Source organism: Bidens hawaiensis, unplaced genomic scaffold (genome assembly GCF_021521415.1).
Source record: "Bidens hawaiensis isolate Kalapana, Puna unplaced genomic scaffold, B.hawaiensis_p1.1 tig00038052_1, whole genome shotgun sequence".
Classification (NCBI taxonomy): domain Eukaryota; kingdom Viridiplantae; phylum Streptophyta; class Magnoliopsida; order Asterales; family Asteraceae; genus Bidens; species Bidens hawaiensis.
This window is the reverse complement of record NW_027496658.1, coordinates 1-25,707: the sequence shown is the minus strand read 5'-3', so window position 1 is coordinate 25,707 and position 25,707 is coordinate 1. Positions and strand designations below refer to the sequence as shown.

Genomic DNA, 25,707 nt, shown 5'->3' with positions numbered 1-25,707 from the left:
ATTAACTATAAGTGCGAGATTTCAGCATACAGTCAATATTTGACCGTTAACCATTACTTGGCCCTTAATCCTAGCGATTATAGCTCATTCCACACGTTTTATGCAACCATCAATCATGTATTTCGCACGGACTAAATCAACAATTAATATATGCAATTATAAATCAACACCAAGAGAGAAATATCTATTTATTAGCATTAATACTCAGGATACTAAACTTATCTGAGAATCCTGAACATATTTGGGATCCCAAGCATATTAAGGATCCTGAGCTGATCCAAGATCCTGAGCTAACCATAGATCCGACTATAAAATTTGGGCCCTAACATGGAGCAAGACTTGAAAACGCTTATTTCGTGCAGTCAAGAGAAATACATAACGCACTTAAGGGGGTTTTGGTCCAACATCTTTGGATAAATCGGTGTTTGCCAGGTGAAAATGAAAACCAAAACGAGAGCAACGATGAATACGAATACGAGATCGATAATGAAGACGACGACGATGGTGATGATGGAGACGAGTAGTTTTTGTTTTCATTTTAATGTAATATTTATTTAATAAAATATTATTATCATTTGTTTACTTTTAATAAAAAATAAAAAAAAAGTGTAAAAGTGACTGAGCATCACGTGGCGCAAAATGTTAAAGGGTGGGGCATTTTGACTACACCATCTTTTTGTAAAATTTTTAAAAAGTGACTAGGCGTCACATGGCGCATAATGTCTTTGACTACACATTGTCTAACTAGCCGATTAAGGCTATGTGTAGTTGAGGGGCTACAAAATGGGGCGTTTTGCGCCATATGACGCTCAGTCAACAAATGATGGGTTTTGTTTTAGGGTGTAATGATCTTGTAGCCCACAAATATATATATATATATAGGGGTGAGTTAACGTACAATAATCGCTTATCGTACATTACATACGCGACTTCCTGCACCACCGATTCTAATTGAAATTAAAATTGCTTAGTGGCATAATTGTAATTAAACTAAAAATACTTAGCGCATACCCGTCAAAGTCCACCGTCGTGACCATCGTCTACTGTCATGAGCACCACCATCGTCCGTCACCACCATCGATTGTAGGTCACAAGTCTGTTAAGCAATTTCCAATTGAAATTGTTGATTGATCAATTAACCTTGAAATTGATCCAATTAATCATCACTTTGAAGCTTCAATCGATTAATTTTGAGTTTTGAATTATGGGTTTTGACATTGAACATATTAACATTAAGTTTATACGTTCTGTTTAAACGTATTATACGTTATGTTTAAACGTTCAGAACAAAATCAATTAAACTTTAAAAGTTCAGTACAAAAAAGTTTATACGTTTTAGGTTAATGTTAATACGTTCAATGTTAAAACCCAGAACTCAAACTCAAAATTGACTGAAGCTTCAAATTGATGATTAATTGGATCAATTTCAAAGTTTAATTGATCAATTACTTCAACTGACTTGTGAAAAAGGCGTGACGGAGGAAGATGGTGTTCACGAAGGTACCGTCGACGGTCGCGACGGTGGATGCAATCGTTGGACGGTGACGGTGAATGTGGACGGAATCGATGGGAGCGGTGGATCAGAGTTGATGGGAGCAATGGGTCAAAGCAGTGGACGATAGCGTGTTTTTTGAAATCGACGGTGTAGAAACTCGCGTACCTATTGTATGATAAGAGATTATTTTATTGGATCACGCACACATACCATTAAAATAATAATAAAAACAAAGAATGCATAGGCGAGAAATATACCTCGCCCATCCCATTTTCGCCCCTTTTGTTGTCCACGGGGGTGGTGTTCGCACCCCATGTCACCCAAATTCGTTCCTATCTCCCGTCCACTACACATGGCCTTAAAGGTGAGATATGCAACTCGTAGTTATGACCTAAAACAACTAACTTGACACCTCAGGTAAACATAGACCGCCTTAAAACAGTTTCACTTGATTTACATGTCTTCTAAGACCGCCAAAACATTTCATACAATTAGTTCCATAGCATTAATTAGCAATATCCCCCAACCCCGGACTTCTTTTTGGAATCTAATAATGGTTAGTATGTTATGTAAGTTGGTGACTGGACCTTTTTTTTAATCTATTAATGGTTAGTATTAGGGGTGGCAAACGGGTTAGGGTCAAAATGAGTCAATTAAGAAAAGGTTGTTTTGGTTCGGGTCGGAACGAGTTATGGTCATCAGGTTCGGGTCAAAACGGGCCCAGGTCGAAATGTGTCAAAACAGGTTTCGAGTCAGGTCTTTTTTTAAAACAAGGGTAACGAAGGAAACATTTTAGATATTTTACTTTTTTTCGTTTTTGATTTATATTTGAGTTATGATTTTTTATTAATTTTTTTGAATTTTTTTAGGGGTTTTTTTTAAGATCGAAAACCCCTAAAAAAATCAAAAAAGTTAATAAAAAAATCATAACTCAAAATGTAAATCAAAACGAAAAAAGGAAAATAACTAAAACGTTTTCTCCGTTGTCCTCGTTCAACAAAAAATATCTGAGAAATGAACCGAAACTAAAAAGTCGACGAAAACGAAACTATAATCAAAACTGAACCGAATTGATCAAAACCAGAAAAACCGATCAAAACGAAACTAAAAAACTGAAATAGAACATAAACGAAACTGAACAAACGACCAAAACAAAACAAAAAACCGAAACCAATCCGAAATCGACCAAAAAGAAACAAAAGAAACCGAAACTCAACCCGTCCATTGCGAAAACTCGTGTTAGCTCGAAACCTGATCCGAGCCAAAACCTAAACCGAACTCGTTCCAATCAAAAACCTAAACCGAACTCGTTCCAATCCAAAACCCGTTTCAACCCGAACTCATTCCAATCCAAAACCCGTTTCAACCCAAACTTGCCACTATTCCTTAAGACACTAACCCACATCGACTCATTCTTTAAATTTGTCAACCCATTTTAACCCGAAAATAAGAATGTGGAATTTCAAATAACTCATTTTGACTCATCTTATTAAAATCTATGACCCAAAGCAACCTATATGATTTTTAAAACAATCTAAATTGACTCATATATATGAAATTGCTTGGGTCAAGATTACCACCCCTAGTTAGTAAGTAGGTGATCGGCTCAATTCTTTTGTCTTCCTTAGAGTAATAGTAAAATTACAAAATAACCATGATGGTTTGCTTTCAAATTTTAAAAATTCTATCCTTTACAAATTTATATATAACTATTATTATATGCTATATTAGTTCAAACTCGATTGAATTGTGAGCTAACATGCCGGGAACGAGCATTCAATGCCCAACAACTTTACGTCTTATTTTGTTTAGTTTAACATCCCGTCACAATAAGCTTGACATAGCGTCTATGTTATAACGCGTGAGTTTACAATAAAAACAAAAAAGTTTTAACATACAAAATTTGTATCTGTATAGCTGCAACACAGAGATCTTATTTGCTAGTTGTAATTATCTTTGAAAACTGTAAGGGTTTGATTTTATGGTGTCAATGGCTAAGTTTTTGGGGTCAAATCCGGTAATTTGTTCTATCTATGTGATTCCATTTTGTTTCGACAATTGACAATTTATCAAATCCGGCCCCTCACAACTCACCATATCCATTATCGCATCGCAGCCGTTGGTTCAATTTTCATAATCACAGCCACACCTCCGGTACCTTCTTAACTTCCTAACCCTAACTTTACTTCAGTCTGTATATACATGTTTTGAGTGTTTGGATCAAATAGAAATTACTCCGTACAAATAACTAAAGTAATTATGTTAACATTAGTGTAATTATTATTATTATTACTTAATAACTTTCAAACTAGTGTAATTATTATTACACTATTTTAATTTTTATATAATTAATAATCACTCTAGTTTCTGGTTATTTATATGTTTAGTAGGTTAATTTTGTTTGTACCACATGTTTTAGTTACCACTTTAATTGCCTTTGAAAAAGAAAGTTACCATTTAAATTTCACTGGTGTTGTAGATGCAATCAGTAGAACCATTTTCACCATCCGGTTGTTAAAGATGCAAGCAAATTGGTTCTTCTAAGTTTCTCCATCTTTATTTAGTTACTTATAATGTTTATTGCTAGTTATATCTCTCATGTTATATATCCTAGTTGCAAGAATTTGGCCTCAATATATATAGTCTGTTTCTTTATATTGATAAGAATAACTTATTTAATTTATAACCAACATAACAATCCAATCTTTTTAAGTGTTCTTGATGTAGCCAATCTACATTCTTCAGTACCTTCTTTTACTTCACAAAAGAATACAAAATTGGAAACAGAAAGTACACTCCCTTCCTTTATCCGAATCATCATCGACTGACTGTGCCTTTTCACTTGTACACGAATATTTAACGTCCCTTTTTACTCGCATGCGATTTTTCCAAATGAGGAAATGCACTCAATATGTTGTGGGCTCTCAAGTCTTGCCTGGTCAAAATCCCAACCACTGGTGGCACCTAGAAACATTTATAACATAAGGTTAATAACATATTAACATTAGTCTTATGATTTATAAGTTCTAGAGACCAAAAGCTAACTTACCGAAGGGCCGTGGTACTTTGGTAAAACCAGCATGTGGCGCAGCCCGACCTGTCTAAACTGCACCAACGCCTTAGCAACCGACATGGTTTCCACCACGGTATAGGGAGTTGTATTTGTAAGCGGATGCAAATCTACATACATTTCCATCTCCTCTTTTGTAACCGCAACTTCTTCAATCGTACCCCATCTTTCCGCCACATCAACCCAAGTAAACTTTTCTCTTACTTCCCATTCCTCTGTCCTCCTCCTCTCTTGCAAAAACCACTTCTTCTTCAACACTAGCAACAAATGGGCCCTTAGAATAAGCCCATGGACCTCACTCATCTGGCCCACCGTGGGCACCATCGTGCTATCCACAACCGCGAAAGCGTTGTGAGTCGTGCTCCTCAAAACCTCCACTATCCTCCCAACCTTTTCAATCCCACTAAACGTGACCACAGGTGGCTTAACATCGGCTAACTCCCCAACGGTTATGTTTCTCATCCACGGCTCGGGGTGAGCTTCCAAGAAAGGCAACCCTTTAAGTTCCAATATTATCTCATAAATACTCGGGTTGAAGCAGTCTCCAACACTTTTGGATATTAGTAAAACGAGCATGGTTATCGGGAGTAAAAGTAGATTATTGGTCAACTCGAGAAATATTACACAAAGGGAAACTGTCATCCGCATTGAACCAGCCATCAATGAAGCTGCACCTAGAACCGCAAATAGACCTTGGTCAATGGTTGTGTAGGGTCCCATTGCCATACCAAGCAGGCGACCATAAGCCGAGCCCATTAGGATGATGGGAAGAAATAGACCCGAGGGGACTGCAATCCCGAACGTAAAGAGGCCCAATATGCAATAAAGAATGAAGAAAATGACGAGCGAGAATACTCGATATTCGCTTGGAGTGTTGGTGGAGAAGATGTTGCGGACTGCATCATCATTGGTTGTAAGGAGGAGAGTTGCCAGGTCATTGTAGTGTCCTTTCGGGCAGTTGAATTTCTTGAAGTTGCCCATTCTTCCTGTGCTCGGGCACTCCGAGTCCAAGGCAGATGGATCGCATGGCGTACAACTGGCGAGGAACGGAAGCCCATATAAGCATGCTGACGTGAACAACGAGACGCTCAGACTCAGCAAGATTTTGGCTAATTTCCCTTTTCTGCAAGAATACATGACAATTTTAGGATGGTGTATGCAACTTTAATAAGATGATCAGTGGGTCATGCAGTTTGGGTAACGGGTCATTTCAGTACTAATTGGTTGGGTCGGCTGACCTGTTAACACTGTTTTTTTGTCTAGTTTTCAAAATTTTGTAAATGTTGAACTTGAAGGTATTAAGTATGATTAACTAAATGATTTTAATCTACCAATAATCTACGTATTTGAATAAAACGATTTAGTAGGTTTTATGCGTTAAAAATATATATTGGGTGTCTTTCAACACCTGTTTGACCAATTCCCATTTTAACTTTTGTTATTTCACCGATTTGATATAATATAGGACGTAAGTTGACCCATTCATAAGTAAATTGGTTGAAATTGATATAAGAAACAATTTTTTTATATAGAACACGTTTTTTTTTTGTTTTTTTATGCGTTAAAAATATATATTGGGTGTCTTTCAACATCTGTTTGACCAATTCCCAATTTAACTTTTGTTATTTCACCGATTTGATATAATATAGGACGTAAATCGACCCATTCATAAGTAAATTGGTTGAAATTGATATAAAAAGCAATTTTTTTTATATAGAACACGTTTTTTTTTGTCTATTTTCTAGAATGTTGTTAATATTGAAGGTGTTAAGTAAGATAAAAATGATTTTACTATGATTATAATTATGTAAATATTTTAATAGAAAACAATTTAGTAGGATTCATGCATTTAAAATATGTATGGGTGTCTTTCAGCCTGTCTGACCCGTTCCAAAAAATGTAAATTGGTAAATTGGTACAATGGTACCCATTCATAAGTAAATGGGTTGAAATTCATTCATAAGTAAATAGGTTGAAATTGATGCAACCAGTTAGAATTAGTTCAGAAAGTTTTATTTTTACTAGATATATTTTTTTCAATAGAATAACATTTTACTTGATGTGGTCCCTATACAATTATTTTTGGCCATGTGAACGTTTTTTAAAACAACCAATTTGTTTTATTTGAAACATGAAAAAAACAACTCATTTCTACCCGAGCCAAAAACAAATGCTTTGTTAAACTGGCCCGTTCTAACCCTAACTCAATCTAACGCATGCGTAATAAGGGTTAAAATCCTTACTCGTTAATGAGATTGTAGAGACGAAGGACCTTGTGAAGGGCCCAATTATAAAGACTTCCCAAAACACCTCCAATGATTCCAATTACCGTAACCGGTATGAGATCAACCAGATGGTAATTTACCGAAACACCACTGACATCAAACATGATCAACCCACCTTCACCAAAAAGCCCACACTCTCCTGATTTACAATACTCCATAAAAGCTCTAAGCACCACCACTACAACTGCTGTACTAAAAAAAGTCCTCCACAAAAGAGCACTTCTCCACCATGTTGCCACTTCCTCAAGAGCAAACAACACACCTCCCACAGGGGCCCGAAAAGCAGCGCACACCCCTGACGAAGCCCCACACGTTATTATATCCCGTCTGTCACGATCGTTGTTGAAGTAACGAATCCACTTCCATCTGATCCGGTAATTATCGGGCCCACCTTGACCCAATAACGATGCAATGCAGGCCCCAATGTGAACCAGAGGCCCTTCTTTCCCCAAGTCCAGCCCTGCAGCCACAGCTCCTATGCTTCCAATTATCTATTATAAGTTTATAACCAATTAGCCATCATAGATCATATAAGAATTACTACAATTTAACACTAATGATTAATATTTAATTTCCTTTTCAATTAATACTACCTTAACAAACATTGTTGTGGCCCCATACATATTGGGAGTGTCTACACCATTTAGGTAAGCTTTAATTTCGGGAATACCGGGCCCGGCAGCCGTAGGTGCGAAAAACACACATAGAAGAGTTGCAACGAGTGTCAACAGGAAATTAACCCCAGTCATGAAAAAGAACCCCATCATGTATCTGCACCCACCATCATAATTACATAAAACTGTTGAATTATTATTATTCTAAATTGCATAATAATATTTAAAACAGTAAAACACCTTTTTCTTTCTATGTAGTGGACTACAGCCAGTAATTTGTATCCTGCAATGTTCTCAACTGCAAGATTGATGAGTGTTGCTATGACACCGGTTAAAAGCCCGACCAAGAAAGCTAATAACCATTTTAGAAACACATACTGCAACACTTGAGCTTGTGATCTGGTTCTCCAGTCATGCTTGAACAGATCATTCTCATTGATCCTGTAAAAAGTTTGTTTTGATCCTAATGTTTTATTTCATGAACATGTTATGTTGCCAATTATACACAAAATGATCTTTAATGAAACTTACTCATAATCCAAGCTTTCAATATATGACACTTTGGTGCCAACAAGTGCTAGTGGACTCGACGAAAGTGTTCGGTTTCTTTTGAGAAGTGGTTGCTGTAACGAATTGCTTTCCGGGTCTCTTTCGTGTTGATTCGTAGGTTCTTCTGTGGTTGTAGTCCCAGCCATTTGATCTGAATCTTTCTCCATTTGATCAGATTCAGTTGCAAGTTCTCTCTTTCTCTATCTGTTATTTATAGTTTCTAGAGGTCACTAAATGCTGCATATAATGCAGTGATGATGTGTTATGGTTTATTGGTATTACTAGGACTTTTGGCTAGATAGGTTTGCTTCAAAAAGATGGGCCATTGTTTTGTTATCAGATCTAGGATAATATAAGAGGAGTGGAGTTGTAACATTAGCAATAAGTGTAAAGTATTAAATAAACAACGCGGGAGGGGGGGGGGGTTGGGGGTTTCCAGATGTACAACTTGTTAATGGTCTGTTTCAGGATTTTGGAAATATATGAAGCAAAGTGGTCTTTTCTAATTATCAATCAATCAATCAATCATACCCAGTAAAATCCCACCGACAGCAAAGCTATAAGTAGGGTCTGGGAAGGGTGGGATGTAGGCACACCGTACCTCTATCCAAAGGAATAAAGAGGTGGCTTCCAGAGAGACCCTCGGCTCTAAGTACATGTGTATGAAGCAAAATAAAGGAAATCAAAGTTTAACAGCTATATAAAAACTACTGCTAATTATAATAATATTAATAATAAGATCACAGTTTAACAGCTATATAAAGGCTAATAATAATTATAATAATAATAATAATATATGTAAGGGAAATACCATTATGGTATGTGGTCTTTTCTAATTACACAATGATTAATAAATCCAAAAGAATAATGGCACATCTAGGATGCTCCACTAGAGTTTGTACCAGTGGAGTCATGAACATGAAATAATCAAATACATGATCAAGTTGGTATTATACTTATCTAAAACTAGAAACTTCTATACTTATTTCCTGAACTCATGGAACTGTTACAATCGAACACTAATTTTTATCCGTAGATAGCATGTTCATATTCAGCAGCATTCTCACACGTCTAGAAAACCTCTCTAATTGAGTGCTCTTGAACCGGTTTTATTTGGGCCGGCTGCCGACTGGTTACACCATTGGCAAGGCAAACCAGCTCGGTGATTGGACTGAATTTTAAAATTGTTTTGACTTGTTTTTTTTTATGTTTTTTTTCTTTTAAAATCTAATTTGCTAGCCAGACTTTATGTTTTGTTAACACTGCAAATCCACATAAAAATATAAAATATTTCTATACTTTGTTTTAAATTAGTTATACATGTATTGGTTTTTAAATTATTTGAACCGGTAAGACAACTGATTTAATAACTAGTCGGTCATAACAAATTGACAATCCGGATGAATATCGAGCCTTGACGATAACTTAGACGGTACGTCAAGTCCTTTTCTTGAGCTAGAAAAATGAACACAACACAAGATACATGCGTAACATGCCCAATACATAATACTTGAAACATATAAAAAACAGTAGTTAAAGAAATGATTAGTCACCAAAATGCAAGTTCTTGAAGTTAAATCGGACGGCTGGAAATAAAATGGCTCTTGGGGTATGTGAAAGGTCATTGATTTCACATGTGCATCTATTAATCGTTTTCACGTAGCTACATTGTACAGCTCCAATCAAGACAGATCGGATGAACATGTGTTCTGTTGTTGGTCCACGTGGCGTAGACCAACCTTTGGTTGAAATTTAATACCCCAATGAGGATCATGATCTTGGCACCTTTCATGTGTTTGCTTTCATATTCTTTTTATGGGACGGTGGCACCATAAATTTCGGACCATTCATATGCATTTTATTTGGTTTCTTGTTCTAACGAGTTGGATAAGTCAAAACCTCGTTTATGTTTACACAAAACATAAGATAAATAAATGCTTTTGAAAGAAAATTGATATGTTTCCAAATGATATAAACCAGTATTATCCAATCTTGAAAATTAAATATTGCTATCTTGGCATTGAAATCAAAATAAGCGTGCATACGGTATACTAATAAATTTTAAGATTCATGTGTTTTTACAATCATGACTAAACAAATAAATTAAAGTTGAGAAAAAAAAACCGTCAATCAATTCTCCAAATGAGGAGATTTGGGTCCAAGTGTGGGGCAAACTGCACATGGTTGTTTGTCACAATAGTAGGTAGAGGTGCACAAATCAGGTTTTTTCTAATACCCGAGTTCGGGTATGGAACTAGTTTCGGGTGTAATCGGGTATTGGAAAATCGGGTAGGGTTCGGGTAGAGTATTGAGGAGAAAAACTCAACCCTATGTACCCGGGTAGGGTATGATCGGGTTCGGGTATTGGAACCGGGTACGACCGGGTATTAATACCCGGTTTTGAATTTGTAATTTTTTTATATATTTTTTTGTTTGTTTAAAATTTAAATTTGCTTTGTAATTTATAAAAATAATTAAACTATATATTACAAAAACCATAAATCCACGTAATTACAAATTATTTACTTAGTAATATGCATTTTACAAAAACTTAAACATAAAAGTTGTGAAGTAAACATAAAAATATACTATAAAAACTCATGTATTATTTCGGGTATTAGAAAATTGGTATCGGGTATAACCGGGTACCGGGTATAGGGTATGACCGGTTCCGGGTATTTACAGTATAAATCGGGTACGGTTCCAGGTACGGGTACTGACCTCAAAATGCATACCCTATCCATACCCTATGGGTAGGGTCGGTTCCGGTTTCGGGTATAGAATACCCGGGTATAAAAAACCGGTTCCGGGTATTTTTTTCAGGTCCGGTTCCGGGTACGAGTTTTTTATGCACCACTAATAGGCGTGTCATGTTGTTTCCATGTATTATTGGCTCTATAACTCTAATTCTCTAAATAGGTTAAAAGTTATGCATGATTTAAGTTTAACCATTTCTAACTTGTTAGCCTTTTTATGGTTGTTTCAATAACTCTCGGATCAAAGTATTAAAGCTCATGTCAATGAAGTAGAAAAAATGTTTCTTTACAACGCAATTGTTTTTTTAATTTGATTACTAGATTAATAAGAAAATTAAGAAAGTAATCATGTTATTATATATCGGTGTTCTTGCTAGACAACTTTTTATCATTGTGATTATAATAGAAGTAAAACTTTTTTTTTAATATATACTTTGTAGTCGTGTATAATCATGATTGGTATAGAATTATTTAATAGTGTTTTGGATCGTAATCTTAAATATAAATGTTTGAAATCCAAAAATCTGTATTGTTGGTATTTTGGATTGTAATCTTATCTTAATTCTTAGAGCAGGTGATGCATTTTTATTTAAAAAATTGAATTATTAAGATAAAGAAATGAGGTGTCCATTTTGGATCATGATTTGACATTTTTAGGTTTGAATATACTTATTTGGACCTTCCATAATTCATACCACATATTTTTTTGACACTTGGAGTGTAGAGACCAATTTTTTTAGTAAGTAAACGGAGAAAGAAAACCCGAAGAGTGAGGATCACAATCTCAAAAAAGAATACATGCTCTAAATAAAACATTATCACAAATCCTTTTCAGCCACTTAAAATGACAAACATAACCTTTTCATCCGTTAAATATTATTATATTATATGATATGAGAATATAACAAGCATATGCTCATTGCTTATCCATTAATCCATTATAAAAAGTTACATATGGTAAGGATGTGTGGTTTACTTTTAAATAAATGTCAAATTTGTTTTTAAGTTTATAATATAATGAAACAAATTTAAAATGATCAATGTTGTGCTCATTTATATAGGAACTGATTTATGTTTGGTGGTTTTGCTATCCAACAGTTAATATTCGGTTGTTGTGTATGGTGTTACTTGGACAAGGGTGGTTGTCATGCTCTTAATGTAGTGTTTCCAGGTGATTTAGAAAGGAAAAAAAATACGTTGGTATCAAAATAAATGAAAGACTTAGAATAACAATATCCAGTAGGAGACAAAGATTGGTATTAATTAAGAGATCGATGTCACTTCATAAATATTAGATAATATAAGTGGAAGGCTAGAAGCCGAGAGGGCTTAAATGCTTAACATAGTCAGTGACGGAACTAGAAACTTTACACAGAGGGTCAATGTGTTGTGTTTGTATAATATATATATATATATATATATATATATATATATATATATAGAGGGGAAAGTGAATATGGGGTTGTTAGACATCTAACCTTAGATGCGAAACCAATCAAAACTACGTCGTTTTGGTTAAATCTATCAACAAATTAATTTCATTAAACTTAATTCTTATTTGTGGAGTCTTGTTTCCTTAAATATCTCCAATTTACATTGAAGGAGCTTCTACGCAAGTCAAAACTGATCGCAACTTTTATCCATGAGAACTGATAGCAACTTTCATACATTTTGTGTGTTCATCAAATTTTTGAATTTTCATTTTACCAGCCAAAAATTTTGTTCTCTAAGTTACATTCTTAAAGTGATAGCTATCAAACAATAAATCTATCTATTCTAATAAAAGTCTATTATTTTTGCCACTTGTCAATACCATAGCCCTCCTCACATGTTTTTCAACCAATTTTCATATATGGTCCTCATCTTTTAAGTCATTTCAATATATGACATTAAAATTATAGGTTTATTCCAACTAAATCCATTACTACATATAATAAGTATTCTCCATATGGATTGACAAGAGACTATTTGAAGTGTTAATTAAAATGTTTATTATGGTTTATATTCAAAATAATAAACAATAAACATTCGATTCATAATATGTGGAATGAGAACAATTGACTTGGACTAAATTCTGATAACGTCAGCGGCTAAGGCTTAGCCTTTAATACCTAAAAATACATATGATTTTAAAATTAAAAGTTTACGGGTTGACCCGAAACCTAGAATCCGGACCCAAGAACCAACCCGAATTACTTCGGTTCAGGTTTGGGTTAGTATTTTCTTGGGTTCGAGTTTCTCGGGTCAGGTTAGTTTGGGTTCAAATACGGGTTTTCTTGGGTTGGGTTTCATGTTACGGGTAAAAGTGGCAGCCCTACTTTCAACCATTATAAATAAGAATCACTACATTCATTTTATGCAACTTTAAATCTTCTAATATTTTTTTAACTCAGAATAATCACTATTATTTGAACATGATTTTAATGTTATTATGTATTTTTCGTTTTCCTGGCAATTACATTCATATGAAATAAACAAATCATTTGTTATATTTAAATATTCGGTTTTTATGTTGCTTGATTATACCATTTTTAATTGTAAAATATAAAGTCAATTAAAAATTTGTCATACACAGAATATTAATAACAACAAATTTATCACGATCAATCAATTTCAAATTGTAAAAATTTAAGGATAATTATATCATCAATGTTCAGGTATATGGTTTTTGAGATAATTATGTTTTTTTTGGATAAACTGAGGAGATGTTCTCAAATGACATCAGATTAATTGATTAAAAGCTATGACATTTTATGTGTATAAATATTTTTTTATTAGTATCATGGATATATATTATTATTTATCTAGAGTTGGTATGTACTTGGAGAACCTTTTTGTCACATAGACTATATATAGCTATATCAAGAGTTATAAGCAGCCCTATATGTTACTTTATTAAGAGTTACAAGCAGACATGAACTAAAAATTTTGATTTTTGATAAACAATGTATACCTGCTAATACAATCACAAATGTAGTGTAAAAGGAAGTTTTTACCTGTTTGTAACATATTTGTGTAATCTTAGTTATGTAATTTATGTAATTTTAATTTAATTGTAATTGTATTAACAATATATGATTAATTTGTTGACTGTATTTCACTTAATGGTCAAATTTTAAAAATTTTCAACAATTACCCGTGTAATACACGGGCCTCAAACTAGTAATAAATAATTGTAGAGACTTCATTCGGAAATGAAATAGAATGTTTTAATACTATTTTCACTCTCAGTTGATTTCGAAAGTCTCACAATTTTAAATATGGAGAATGTTTGTGTTTTCTGTTCACACTCAAAAGAAAAGAAGTGAAAATAATTCTGATCGAGGCAATCAAATGATATTTTTTGACAAGTTAAAGAATATTACTAATTGTTATGTGTAGTCTGGACGAGGGAATTTAAGTTTTACACTGCTGTCACTCATTTGCTCTGTTAGTCCGTCTATCATGAAATTGAAAAGGATTTAGAGCGGGGAATCAAAAATCATTGCATTCAAAATGAAGTGAAGAGAGGAAAAGGAATAATAAGGCTAACTTTTTTGATAGATTTAACCAAAACGACATAATTTTGATTGGTTTTGCATCTAAGTTTAGATGCCTAACAGCCTCATATTCACTTTTCTCATATATATATATATATATGATTGATTTCTTTTGAGAACCACTTTGAGTTTTAAGAACTCGAAATAACTCAACGTAACAATTTTTTTTTTGAATTTTTTTTACACAGGTGTAATACGTAAGTGTAAGTGAAGTACAAAAAATTACGGTATTTTTTTACACACCGAATCGACTTATTACACATGTGTAACTAACGTTTAAACTTGTGTAATTATAAAAAATACTTATTCTCTCTCCTGATTCATTTTTTAATCAAATTTAATCTCAGCCACATATTCAAACTCATTTAATTAAATGTGTGGTCCAAAATTGAGTTCTTAATGTTCTTACAACTCATCAAGTTCTCAAAATATTCATCCCCTATATATATATATATATATATATGATTGATTTATTTTGAGAACCATTTTGAGTTTTAAGAACTCGAAAGAACTCAACGTAACAAATTTTTTTTTCGAAATTTTTTTTACACATGTGTAATACGTAAGTGTAAGTAATGTACAAAAAATTACAGTATTTTTTTACACACCGAATCGACTTTTTACACATGTGTAACTAATGTTTAAACTTGTGTAATCATCAAAAATACTTATTCTCTCTCTTGCTTCATTTTTAATTAGATTTAATCTCAGCCACATATTTCATATCATTTAATTAAATGTGTGGTTCAAAATTGAGTTCTTAAAGTTCTTAAAACTCACCATGATTCTCAAAATAATTCTCCTCTCCCATATATATATATATATATATATATTATGGCTAATTTTTTTACTGATGTAAAAAGACTAAAACAGTGATGCAAATTAAACATATAAACATTTTTTAAAATCAAATAAAAAGTTTTAGTTACTGTTATTTATATTACTATTATATTTTTATTATTGATACTATAACATAATAATTTTGTAAAGTGAGTAGTACATCGAGTGATATATAGACCTAGGCTTTAGATAGACTTTTTATAAAGTTGGTTTAATTATTCCATTAGCCTTCCTCTTTTTACGTGCACATGATATTCTTTCATGTATCATCTTCTTCACCTGCATTGTTTATAGACCTAGGCTTTAGATGTCTCCTCGATGAACATATTGTTGATCAGTTCTTCATGTAAATAATAGAAAACATGATAAATATTAAACCTATAAACCTGTTACAGCAGAGAGAGTAGTAATTGTGGCAGGGTATGATTTGTCGACATGCTTGTCATTTTGATCGAGTTCCTCTTTAGGATGTATAGTTAAGGATGGTTAGGGTTCTTGAGAGGAACCCGATTTAGAATAGAGAGGAGGCACAAAAAATTGTTATATGTGTGAGATTAGGTTATTATGTTAATTTATTCTCTCTATATACACCTAAGGGGAAACCCTTTATTAGCTATTAAGAGTAATATGACCCATCAACAATTACCAAACTAATATATATATTACGGTATAGTTAATATTTTGATCTATTATAATATAAATGATTATAATGACCATATATAATTATATATTTAATCTTACATTCTCCCACTTGGCCGAGTAATCAATTATTATGAGTATTAGATAAGCCTGATCAGGAGTTAACACTCATTTTAGCTTTAAACTTAAATTGGAGCAGAGAAATACACTCATTGAATTGAACATCAGCTCAAAACCCCCATTAATCATACTGTAGTCTTTATTTAAAACCTAAGTAGTTATAATTAAAATTTTCAAGTCTATATGTCATTATGCATGCAGAACATATTAAGAGACGTACAAAATCAAAAAAAATGAGGAATTTTAATAGTTAATCATTCATAGTATGATATGCAGTTGCGCATAGTCATCAATAACCCGTCATTATTATAAGCGCTTTCATAATATTTATGGGTGAGACTTTTAGTTATCGGATCCTTAAGCATATCATGAATGTATTCGATACGAAAATTTAGATTCCTTAATTTGTCCATTAACGAATAATTAGTTTCATATCGAAATTTAATGCAGCGCCTCTCGAACTGTTACTGTTTGAGAAAACATAGTAGCTGACTTTATCACAGTAATTCTTCAATATATAATTTATATGGAGTTAATAAACTTATGAGTCCGCTGATAATTTTCAACAACATTTATCACTAATTGCGTTGTGATTGATAAACATATTATGTCATTATAACGTAGATTGTTGTTATCAGTTTATTATGACTCCTCCATGTGATAGATTTATCTGCTGACATAAGAATATATCCCGAAAATTATATTATGTTATCTTTGAATATAACAAAGTTTAGAGTAATCAACCAGTTTGAGTTCTCACTTTTCTTTTTAAATTATCTCAAATTGTTATGATATCTATCATGTAAGGGATATCTCTAAGATCTATCATATCAAAGTATGTATGAACAATGCTTTGATTTATGTAACATATACCTGTCAAAAGAATGTAATCTATATAAGGAAAAGTTTGATTTAGCCGCTCCCACTCATTTTAAGGTAGGTACATTAATCCACTTGGTTCTTGATGAACATAATTGTATTAAGATATCATCACATTATGATGTTCATAACCCATATACGGATTTTATTGACTTATAGACTAAATATTCTTTGACATTCAGTTTATAACTTTAGGTTGTTTTACGAACATACAAATATGTAAGCCAATTGTTATGGAAAGTTGTTTTAATGTTCATCTAATGTAGCTCTAAACTATTTTAAGCTACTTGAACAATGACGATCCTCAAAGAAATATTTTGTAATATAGATAAGAAGTTTCTTTGATGATTTATTTGTGACATCTGCCCCGATCCGACCCGACCCAGGTACCCGTTTCCCTTATCCGATCCCTTTCTTTTATGATTTAATATATTTATATACTTATGTTTTATTTTTAATAATAATAATATATATATTTCCTTTCCGCCTCTTTCTCTCTCTTTCTTTCCGCCGTCCCCTCCCTCTTCCTTCTCTCATTCCGCCTTCTTTTCCCTCTTGTCGCCGTCCCGCCCTTACGCCTTGTTTCCCTCTTTGCTTGTCCTTTGGTTCTTCCCGCCTAAGGATGTCTGCAGCTCCACGCGCCAGACTCCTTACATGGAAGCCTGCGTGAAGACATCTTGTTCCTGCGATGCGTGAAGAGAACTCTTCCCGCAATGCGCTAAGAATGCATGTTCTTCCCGCAATGCGCTAAGAATGTATGTTCTTCCCGCGATGCGCTTAGAATTCTTGTTCTTCACGCAGCACGCTAAGGATGTGATTCTTCCCGCAGTGCGCTAAGGATTGTTGTGCCAGCCTTCGCGCTCGCGCACTCAGCCTTCCCGCGCTTAACCTTTGTATCTTCTGTTTAAATCTAGCCGTTTGCTTTTGTGTTGTCTTATCTTCTGTGCTGTTGACCTAACCTATCTAATGTCTGAATAGTTACTTTCGGCGCAGCATGCGCACCAACCCCCATTGGTTGGTAGAAAAAGTGACTGACATTATCTTTTGAGATCTGCTTTTGCCATGCTTGACCAGTACCTTTATCTGAACCGCCCATGCCTGTTACTGTTCCCTGTCAGCTTTATCTTGCCCACTGCAGCTGCCATATCTTTTGATATCTTTACTTTTCAGAACTTTTTACCGTTGATATCTTTTCTTTTACTTTTTGAGATCTTTTCCCCCTTTTTCTAGGGTTTGTGTCTCCTAGGGTTTTCCTATATATAATAATAATATTTTCATAACACATCACACACAAAACACTTACTCTCTTCCTCCCTTTTTGCTCTCTGCCGTTGTCCTCCTGCCGTCTCCTCTCTTGCCTCCGTCTTCCTCCTTGTTCTTCCTGCTTTTCCGGTAATATATCATATATAATAATTTACTTATTAATTATGCTAACTTATAATCAAGATCATTAAAACAATAATCTTATTTATAGGTTAACTTGTGCTTGTTTAAAGTTGGTTCTTGCTTTATCTTACACCGCATCGTTTATCAAGTGAGTTATCTCGTATCTAATCCCTTTTTATTTTAAATGCTTTGGGATGTTCATGTGTTCATACAAAACTTGAGTCTTAAACTGTTTATGAACTTTAGTCGCGCAGTATCCCATGTGTTGAGGACGTAGACTTGGCTGTTTATTTGTATGTGTGGATCATTAACCGTCTTGTCGGTCTATTCCGCAGTTTTCATGGTACCATTAGATGAACACGGGAGAACATTCGTTTATGATTTTCTCTTTTGTTACACTTGCACAGTTAGTCTTGTTTGTGAGCTCAATTGTGAGCACTGGCAGTCTTGTCTCTTAGAGTTGGTCCCGATCAGATTACACCCTTGTTGAAAACCAGACATACACATGTTGCGCGCAGATTTATTGTTATCTATGTATTGTATTAAACTTGATTTCTCACCAACACGCAAGTGTTTGACGTTTATTTTAACACATGTTCAGGTTTGCAGTAGCTGTTTTGGAGCTTGTGGACACGTAGGACGTTTTTACTTTTGGACCTAGAATTAAAATGTATCAAGACAAGTTAATGTTGTTTGAATGTTATAATTTATAATATATTGATTTATGTTTGATTTATGTTCTTTATTTTCCCCGCTGCGCGTGCGCGATAAAATGTGTATTAATAAATATTGACACCAATAGTGTCACGAGTAATGAAACAATATGTGGCGCCCCGATGTATAATCCGCCTTTGGTCGGGGTGTTACATTATTCCCTCTTGAATATAACTTTTAATAATCAATCATGTTTATTAGTGTCTTAATATTTGTATTAGGATTTAGTTTAATTATGAACACCCTTAGGTGTTTCAACAAAATCTCAAATGTTATTATGACTATGGAGTCAATTTAGCTAATAATAGCTTTATTCCATTTAGAAGATTGATTGATATTAATGGTTTAATTAGAAGAGGTCTGATCAGTAAGCTTTCCAACATCCATTTTAACTTTAGTTAGGGAGGTTACATAATCATCAATGTTAGTAGGTTTTAAAACCTAGATGGCATCCTGAGTTGATTATTGGGTAATTTTAAAAGTCTCGGTTTTATGGATTAGCTCTTGGTTAGGTTGCTATCATTTTTAGGATTCTAAGTGTATAAGAGTTGGTGTAGTATGGTGTACAAGAGGTATAATTGGAGTTAAATTTGGAGTAAAATTTAATGACTCTCTTCCCCCGCCTCTTGTACTTCTAACAAGTCATTATAAGGACTTTTACTGCTCCCATTGACCTTAGAAACCTTTAGGAAATTAGCATGTTTAGGCTCAATATTTAAAGACCAATAAATTCTAATAGAGAAACAAGTTAATGATGTAAGTCGTCGTAGTTTCATTTATGGGGATTATTTTAGTAAGGAATCAGAGTATGCCCACATTTAAAAAACAATGAAACTTTTGTAAGAGTAGTAATAAATTCTAGACATATTTACAAATTTTGTCCTTTAAAAAAAGCCAAATTATGGTTCTTGTCCTTTTTTAGTTTCTTTGCTCGCGGTGTCCTTTAAACATTTTTTTCCTACACGTTATGTCCTTTACGCTAACTGGGTTAGAAAAACTCAGTTAAATACCCTCACGTGAGTCGCATGTGAGGGCACTTTTGTCTTTTCACACCGCCTCTGTATCTTTCTTTCTTCTCTCTCATAAATTAAAGAAACCAACCTGCAACTTTTTTTTCCCATCAAACCCAAACCCTAATTCCAAAAATGACACCCACCTTGTACTTATGCGTGTTATAGTAGATACTTAAGGTAACAAATTGTAATAATAGAAACTTTTAGTATGTAATGCATTAGAAAAGTGTACTTATTTTCATGTGTGAGCCCTAAACTTTATGGGTTATGGTATTGTACATTATGATGTATTCAGTAATGTCATTTAACCTTATAGTTAGAACTTTAAGGAGTGCATGAATCTTAGGAGATATTTTGATTAATCATAGGAAAAACTATATATAGAATAACTCTAGTGATAACATTAATTTATATAAGTTCTTGATTAACATTATCGTAAGAGACATTATGATTGACTCATTCTATTTGTTATGCTCCAGTTTTCAATAGAATGATTGTTATTATAAAGAACAGTAGGATAGTCATATCATGTCTTAAGGGATAACTAAAACTGAGAAGAGCTAAATATTATTAAAACTCTTTATGATGTAAAACTTATATTACGTTTTAATTTTAATATTAGAGTGGATGATTTAGATGAGATAATTATTTATAGAAGAAAATTATAGCGAGTAATGTTATGGGATATTAAATAATACATATTAAATTTAGGGTAATTAGCTTAATGAATAATCATTAATGTGAGGATCATTATATTTTATTAAAGATGTGATATGTCTATTATTAACATCAAACTCATAGACTGTAATTAAAAGTTCTACTTAAACAAAAAATAAATCACCTTTGGGCAGAATTAAATTTTTTATAAGTATGTGTACAAAACACTTGTATCCCATCACCTTTGGGTAGAAGTGATACAATTATTTTAATTATGCACATGCTAGTTTTGCTTGATAAAATGTAACACATCACCTTTGGGCAGAAGTGAGACATTTATAGCATGTTAGGCAAAAAACTAACAAAAGCTTTCAGTTAGACTTGAATGATATGGTAAATGTAACTCATCACCTTTGGCAGAAGTGTCACATCAAAATTTCATTCAAGTTAAGCCTTTATGTTTTTAAAATTTTATAATATTTAAGGTTTACAAAGCATTTAATTAGTTAATAGCAAAAAAAAGTTTAGAGTAAGGATTTTTAAGTTTCCGGTAAAACCTTATTTTTCGGAATTAGTTCTCGGAAATTTTGGGTTCTCGAGAATTGCCAGTTTCCGACTTTTAGCGGGGTTTTCAGTATTTGGGTGTTTACATGATTTTATGGAGTTTTTAGAAAAAATGTTGATTCCGGTATTAGTGAGTTTTCGGGTTTATGGGTTATGACCCCAAACCATTTTAGAAACTCATAAACTCTTAGAACACATAAGCTATTTTAAACCCATAATACATGATTTTTAAATAACCCGTGAACTTGTAAACTGGTTTAAGCCCTTAACCCATGATATTTTTAAACTAAATTAATAATGATAAGATTTGGTTCAAATCTTTTTAATGATTAACAATTATATTTGTTTCCTATTTTAGAGGAATTCAAATCTTTTAAGAAAATATTAAAAAACTTCTAAGTTATCCAAGATTTGAATAAATATATCCCTAAATAATCATTATCAAATTTTAATCTAGATTTTGAACCAACATATGCATAATTTTCGATAATAATGATGAACACGAAGAACATCATCAAAAATTTTAACAATTAAACATACAAAAACCTGGAATCGAAATCTTTAAAAATGAATTTAACAGGTTTCGAAAATATTAGGGTTTACTAAATATGAATTTTAGCGATTTTAAACAGTTTCATATATTGTTTTCGTAATAGAACATGAAAAAGAAACATTAGGGTTTATCAAGTTTTAGTTCATGTCTTCTGATTAAATTCCAGATTTAGGGAAAACATGAAGAACTGATTAATCAACATCACTCTGATGCCATATGTTGATCAGTTCTTTATGTAACTAAAAGAAAACATGCTAAATATTAAACCTATGAACCTGTTACAGCAGAGAGAGTAGTAATCGCGGCAGGGTATGATGTAGTCGACATGCTTGTCATCTTGATCGAGTTCCCCTTTAGGATGTATAGTTAAGGATGGTTAGGGTTCTTGAGAGGAACCCGATTTAGAATAGAGAGGAGGCACACAAAATTGTTATATGTGTGAGATTATGTTATGATGTTAATTTTCTCTCTATATATACACCTAAGGGGAAACCCTGTATTAGCTATTAAGAGTAATATGGCCCATCAACAATTACCAAACTAATATATAATAAGGTATAGTTAATATTTTGATCTATTATAATATAAATGATTATAATGGTCATATATAATTATATATTTAATCTTACACATATATTTTCTTTTTTCCTTTTTTTCACTTTTCCTTTTTTTAGTTCAATCCTCTTTGTTGCTACTGCTCTTCATCTACAATTTTGGTTGGTCAGGATAACACTAAACTTACTGGATGAAGGACAAAGCCTTCTTGGCCAGAGGGTCAACGGACCCTCGGACCCTCCTATAGTTCTGTCACTGAACATAGTACTTTTTGTTTAAATGATGATGGGTTATTTGACAAGATGGAAACGTGTATAGAATGCAATATTGGAGAGTGAAGGTTATTTTTTTTCTTCTTTTTCTTTTTCTTTTAAGGTTTGATCAAAGTTTCTTGATGTAAAACACGCCTTTGACATTTTTAGTTCTTAATATGAGTATAACATCTAGAATATTGGACACATAAATACACAATAATGTCTTTTTTAACAAATCACCTGCGTATTCTCTAGGCTTGTAAATGGACCAATGGACCAAACGAACACTAACACGTAGTGTTTATCCATTTAATTTTAACCGAACAAAAGATCGAATATGAACAACTAAACGAACAAGGTTTTCTTGTTTGATTCGTTGATTAAGAAAATGAGTGAGTTCATATTCGTTTGCCAACAATATAAAGGAGGAGTTCACCAATTAAGATTACAAGTGAACAATAATATTTTGGACCTAAAATGTTATTAAAACCAAACAAAACAGCAATGGGCCAAAAAAATTTAAAGAAACATATTAACGAACGTAAAAGAACGGACTTAAAAAAACGAAGAGTAACAAACATAAACAAAGGCAATGAAAGAACATAAACGTGAATAAACATAAATGAATGACCGAGACACGTGTTCATGTCCATATCGTTTAACTAAATGAGCAAGAGTTTGAGTTCATGTTTGGCCATTCATTAAATAAACGAGCATAAAAGAACTTTGTACCGAATGATTCATTGAAAGTTGGTTCTTTTACAACGTTATATTTTATCATAGCATTTGTTTTCAATTTTAGAGGGGACGGGGTGGTCCATGATGGACCATCCATCACGTGTGAAACCATCACGAACACCACCGTCGGTATCACGTTGTTTTGTCCAAGAATGTGACCGTTGGGGGGGGGGGGATTTAATAAAAAAAATTAAACAATATAAATAAATAACCCTTTCAATCAAACTCAAAACCAAATTCAACTCCAAACACTCTCAATCTTCTACTACAAAAACCTATTTTTCACCACTTCAATTCAAAACAAAAAAATATGGAATTTCCGAGCAACTCGTTTCCGCTAGACACCGATTGCTCTTCGACTTCGGACGATGACATTGCCGTATGGTTCCCGTTGCTATATAACGAACTCGAAGGCCCGAGCCGTCCAAAGAAAAAAATGGTGGATCGTGATCGTATACATGCCCATGAAGTTCTAATGAACGACTATTTTGTGGAGGAGCCAAAATACAATGACGAGACGTTTAGGGAACGATTACGTTTGCCGAAATCTTTATTTTTAAAGATTGTAGCCAACGTCGAAGCAAGCGAAGAATGGTTTCAAGAATCTTACAACGCGAGGGGCAAACGAAGTTTTACGACGCTTCAAAAATGCACATTCGCTATTCGTCAATTAGCGAAAGGTAACCCACCCGACCAATTCGATGAATACTTACAAATGTCTCAGAAAACTTCACGTGAATGTCTGCAATTCTTTTGTAACGCGATTATTAAATTGTATGGCAAAGAGTTTCTACGAAAACCAACAAGACACGACATTACACATCTTTACGCCGCACATGAGGCTAGATGACATTTTCCAGGGATGCTCGGTAGCATCGATTGTACACATATCGAATAGAGGAATTGTCCACGTGATTTTCGAGGGGCGTATGTTAGAAGTGATATCAAACGACCAACCATCTCACTTGAAGCGGTTGCGTCAGATGATTTATGGATTTGGCATTCTTATTTTGGTGTTCCTGGCTCAAACAACGACATCACTATTCTGTACACATCACCGTTGTTTCAGAGTGTAACAGATGGTACCGCACCTTTCTGTCCGTATTTTGTCAACGGGAGATATTACATACGTGTCTACTATCTTGTTGATGGTATCTACCCGCAATGGTCTGTTTTTGTGAAAGCCTTTTCGTTTCCTATTGAGACAAATGAAAAGGCGTTCAAGAAGTTGTAAGAATCGGAAATAAAAGATGTCGAGAGAGCTTTCAGTGTCTTAAAGGGTAGATAGTGCATACTTAGTCGACCGGTTCGTGCAATGAAAAAACCCACGATCTCTAGCTTCATTTATGCATGCATCATATTACATAATATGTTAATAAAAGAATACGGATGTGCAATTTCTCCAGATTGGGTGCCGGATCATCCTACTCAAGTTCCCGTTTCTGAGAATGTGCAATTAGACTTGCGGGATGAGGATATTCACCATCGGTTGAGATATGATCTAGTTGAAGTTATAGGTTCTTTAGGTTTAAATTCCGGATTCGGACGAGGAGTAGATTGTTTATTGTAACTTTTATTTTTTAATTATAAATTTTAAGTTGTAATATGTTCTATTAAAATATTGTTTTTATTTTTTAAGTTGTCAAAAAAACAAAATAATAATAATAATAATTAAACATCACACCACACCACACCACACCACCACATCCACTATATTCCATCACTATTGATGGATTTTCTCAGTGGGTGGTCAAAGTGATACCATCACAATGAACCATCCCCGCTTACCAGAAAGGTTCAGTTTCTAAAGAACCAGGAAAAACGACTAGCATGTATCTTTTTCTTTTTGTTCCTGTCTTCTATTTCCATTTGACCAAAGCACGGAACCTTCTTTTTTCCCCTTTTATTTTCCGCATGATTTAATTTGCAAAGAATAACCCTAAAATCCCCCGATTCATGTTCTTAGTCAAGTAACACTTAACTAATTTATCTCCATTAGGGTGGGAGGGGCAATCTCTTTTAAACCCAAATAAATCTATATAGCAACTCAATCAAAACGTGTCATTTCACTTCGATCCATTTTAAGTATTTAACCCAATTTGAGGGTGAACACGCCCCTTAAAGCTTACGCCCACTACACACCATTTTTTAAAATAAAAATTGATAATTAAATCAAATAAATAAAAGTACTTAATCTTAATATAAAATAAAAACAAGTACACTAATTTAAAAAAAATAACTTAGGTTTAATTAAAGTTAAAATTAAACAACTTATCAGGGCATCACTACATGTGTCATCATTTTACACATGTGTGCTTGGAGGCTCTAAGATGAACGTTGAACATAAATTATCTATCAGATTTCTAACCAACTATGGTATAACTGTATAAGTGAGCATAAGGGCATCACTACATGTGTCATCATTTTACACATGAGAGATGATGTGTAAAATCATTCACATCAACACCCTCAGTGTAAAATCATTCA

The 25,707-nt window shown here is 33.5% G+C and overlaps 1 protein-coding gene across 2 annotated transcripts; it reads right to left on the bottom strand.

Moving 5' to 3' along the window:
- Nucleotides 1–4,183: 4,183 nt before the first annotated feature.
- LOC143589927 (chloride channel protein CLC-b-like) lies at nt 4,184–8,370 on the bottom strand. Of its 2 annotated transcripts, XM_077070547.1 has the most exons (7): nt 7,996–8,370; nt 7,705–7,905; nt 7,444–7,621; nt 6,809–7,341; nt 4,545–5,688; nt 4,321–4,459; nt 4,201–4,289 (listed from the first exon to the last, which is right to left on the bottom strand). In XM_077070547.1, exons 1-6 carry the CDS (start codon nt 8,178–8,180, stop codon nt 4,352–4,354), a joined length of 2,349 nt encoding a protein of 782 aa, XP_076926662.1. In that variant the 5' UTR covers nt 8,181–8,370; the 3' UTR covers nt 4,201–4,289; nt 4,321–4,351. The 2 variants fall into 2 exon arrangements, with proteins under 2 accessions (XP_076926660.1, XP_076926662.1); XM_077070545.1 differs by having other exon boundaries at nt 4,184–4,459.
- Between the last annotated feature and the right edge of the window lie 17,337 nt (nt 8,371–25,707).

Excerpts from the sequence above, each read along its gene's own strand:
- LOC143589927 (XM_077070545.1), bottom strand. The coding sequence starts at position 8,180 with ATGGAGAAAGATTCAGATCAAATGGCTGGGACTACAACCACAGAAGAA. Across the intron at positions 7,622-7,704 it reads CACTACATAGAAAGAAAAAG|ATACATGATGGGGTTCTTTT; the intron begins GTGTTTTACTGT and ends TGGTGGGTGCAG. Across the intron at positions 7,342-7,443 it reads CCACAACAATGTTTGTTAAG|ATAATTGGAAGCATAGGAGC; the intron begins GTAGTATTAATT and ends AACTTATAATAG.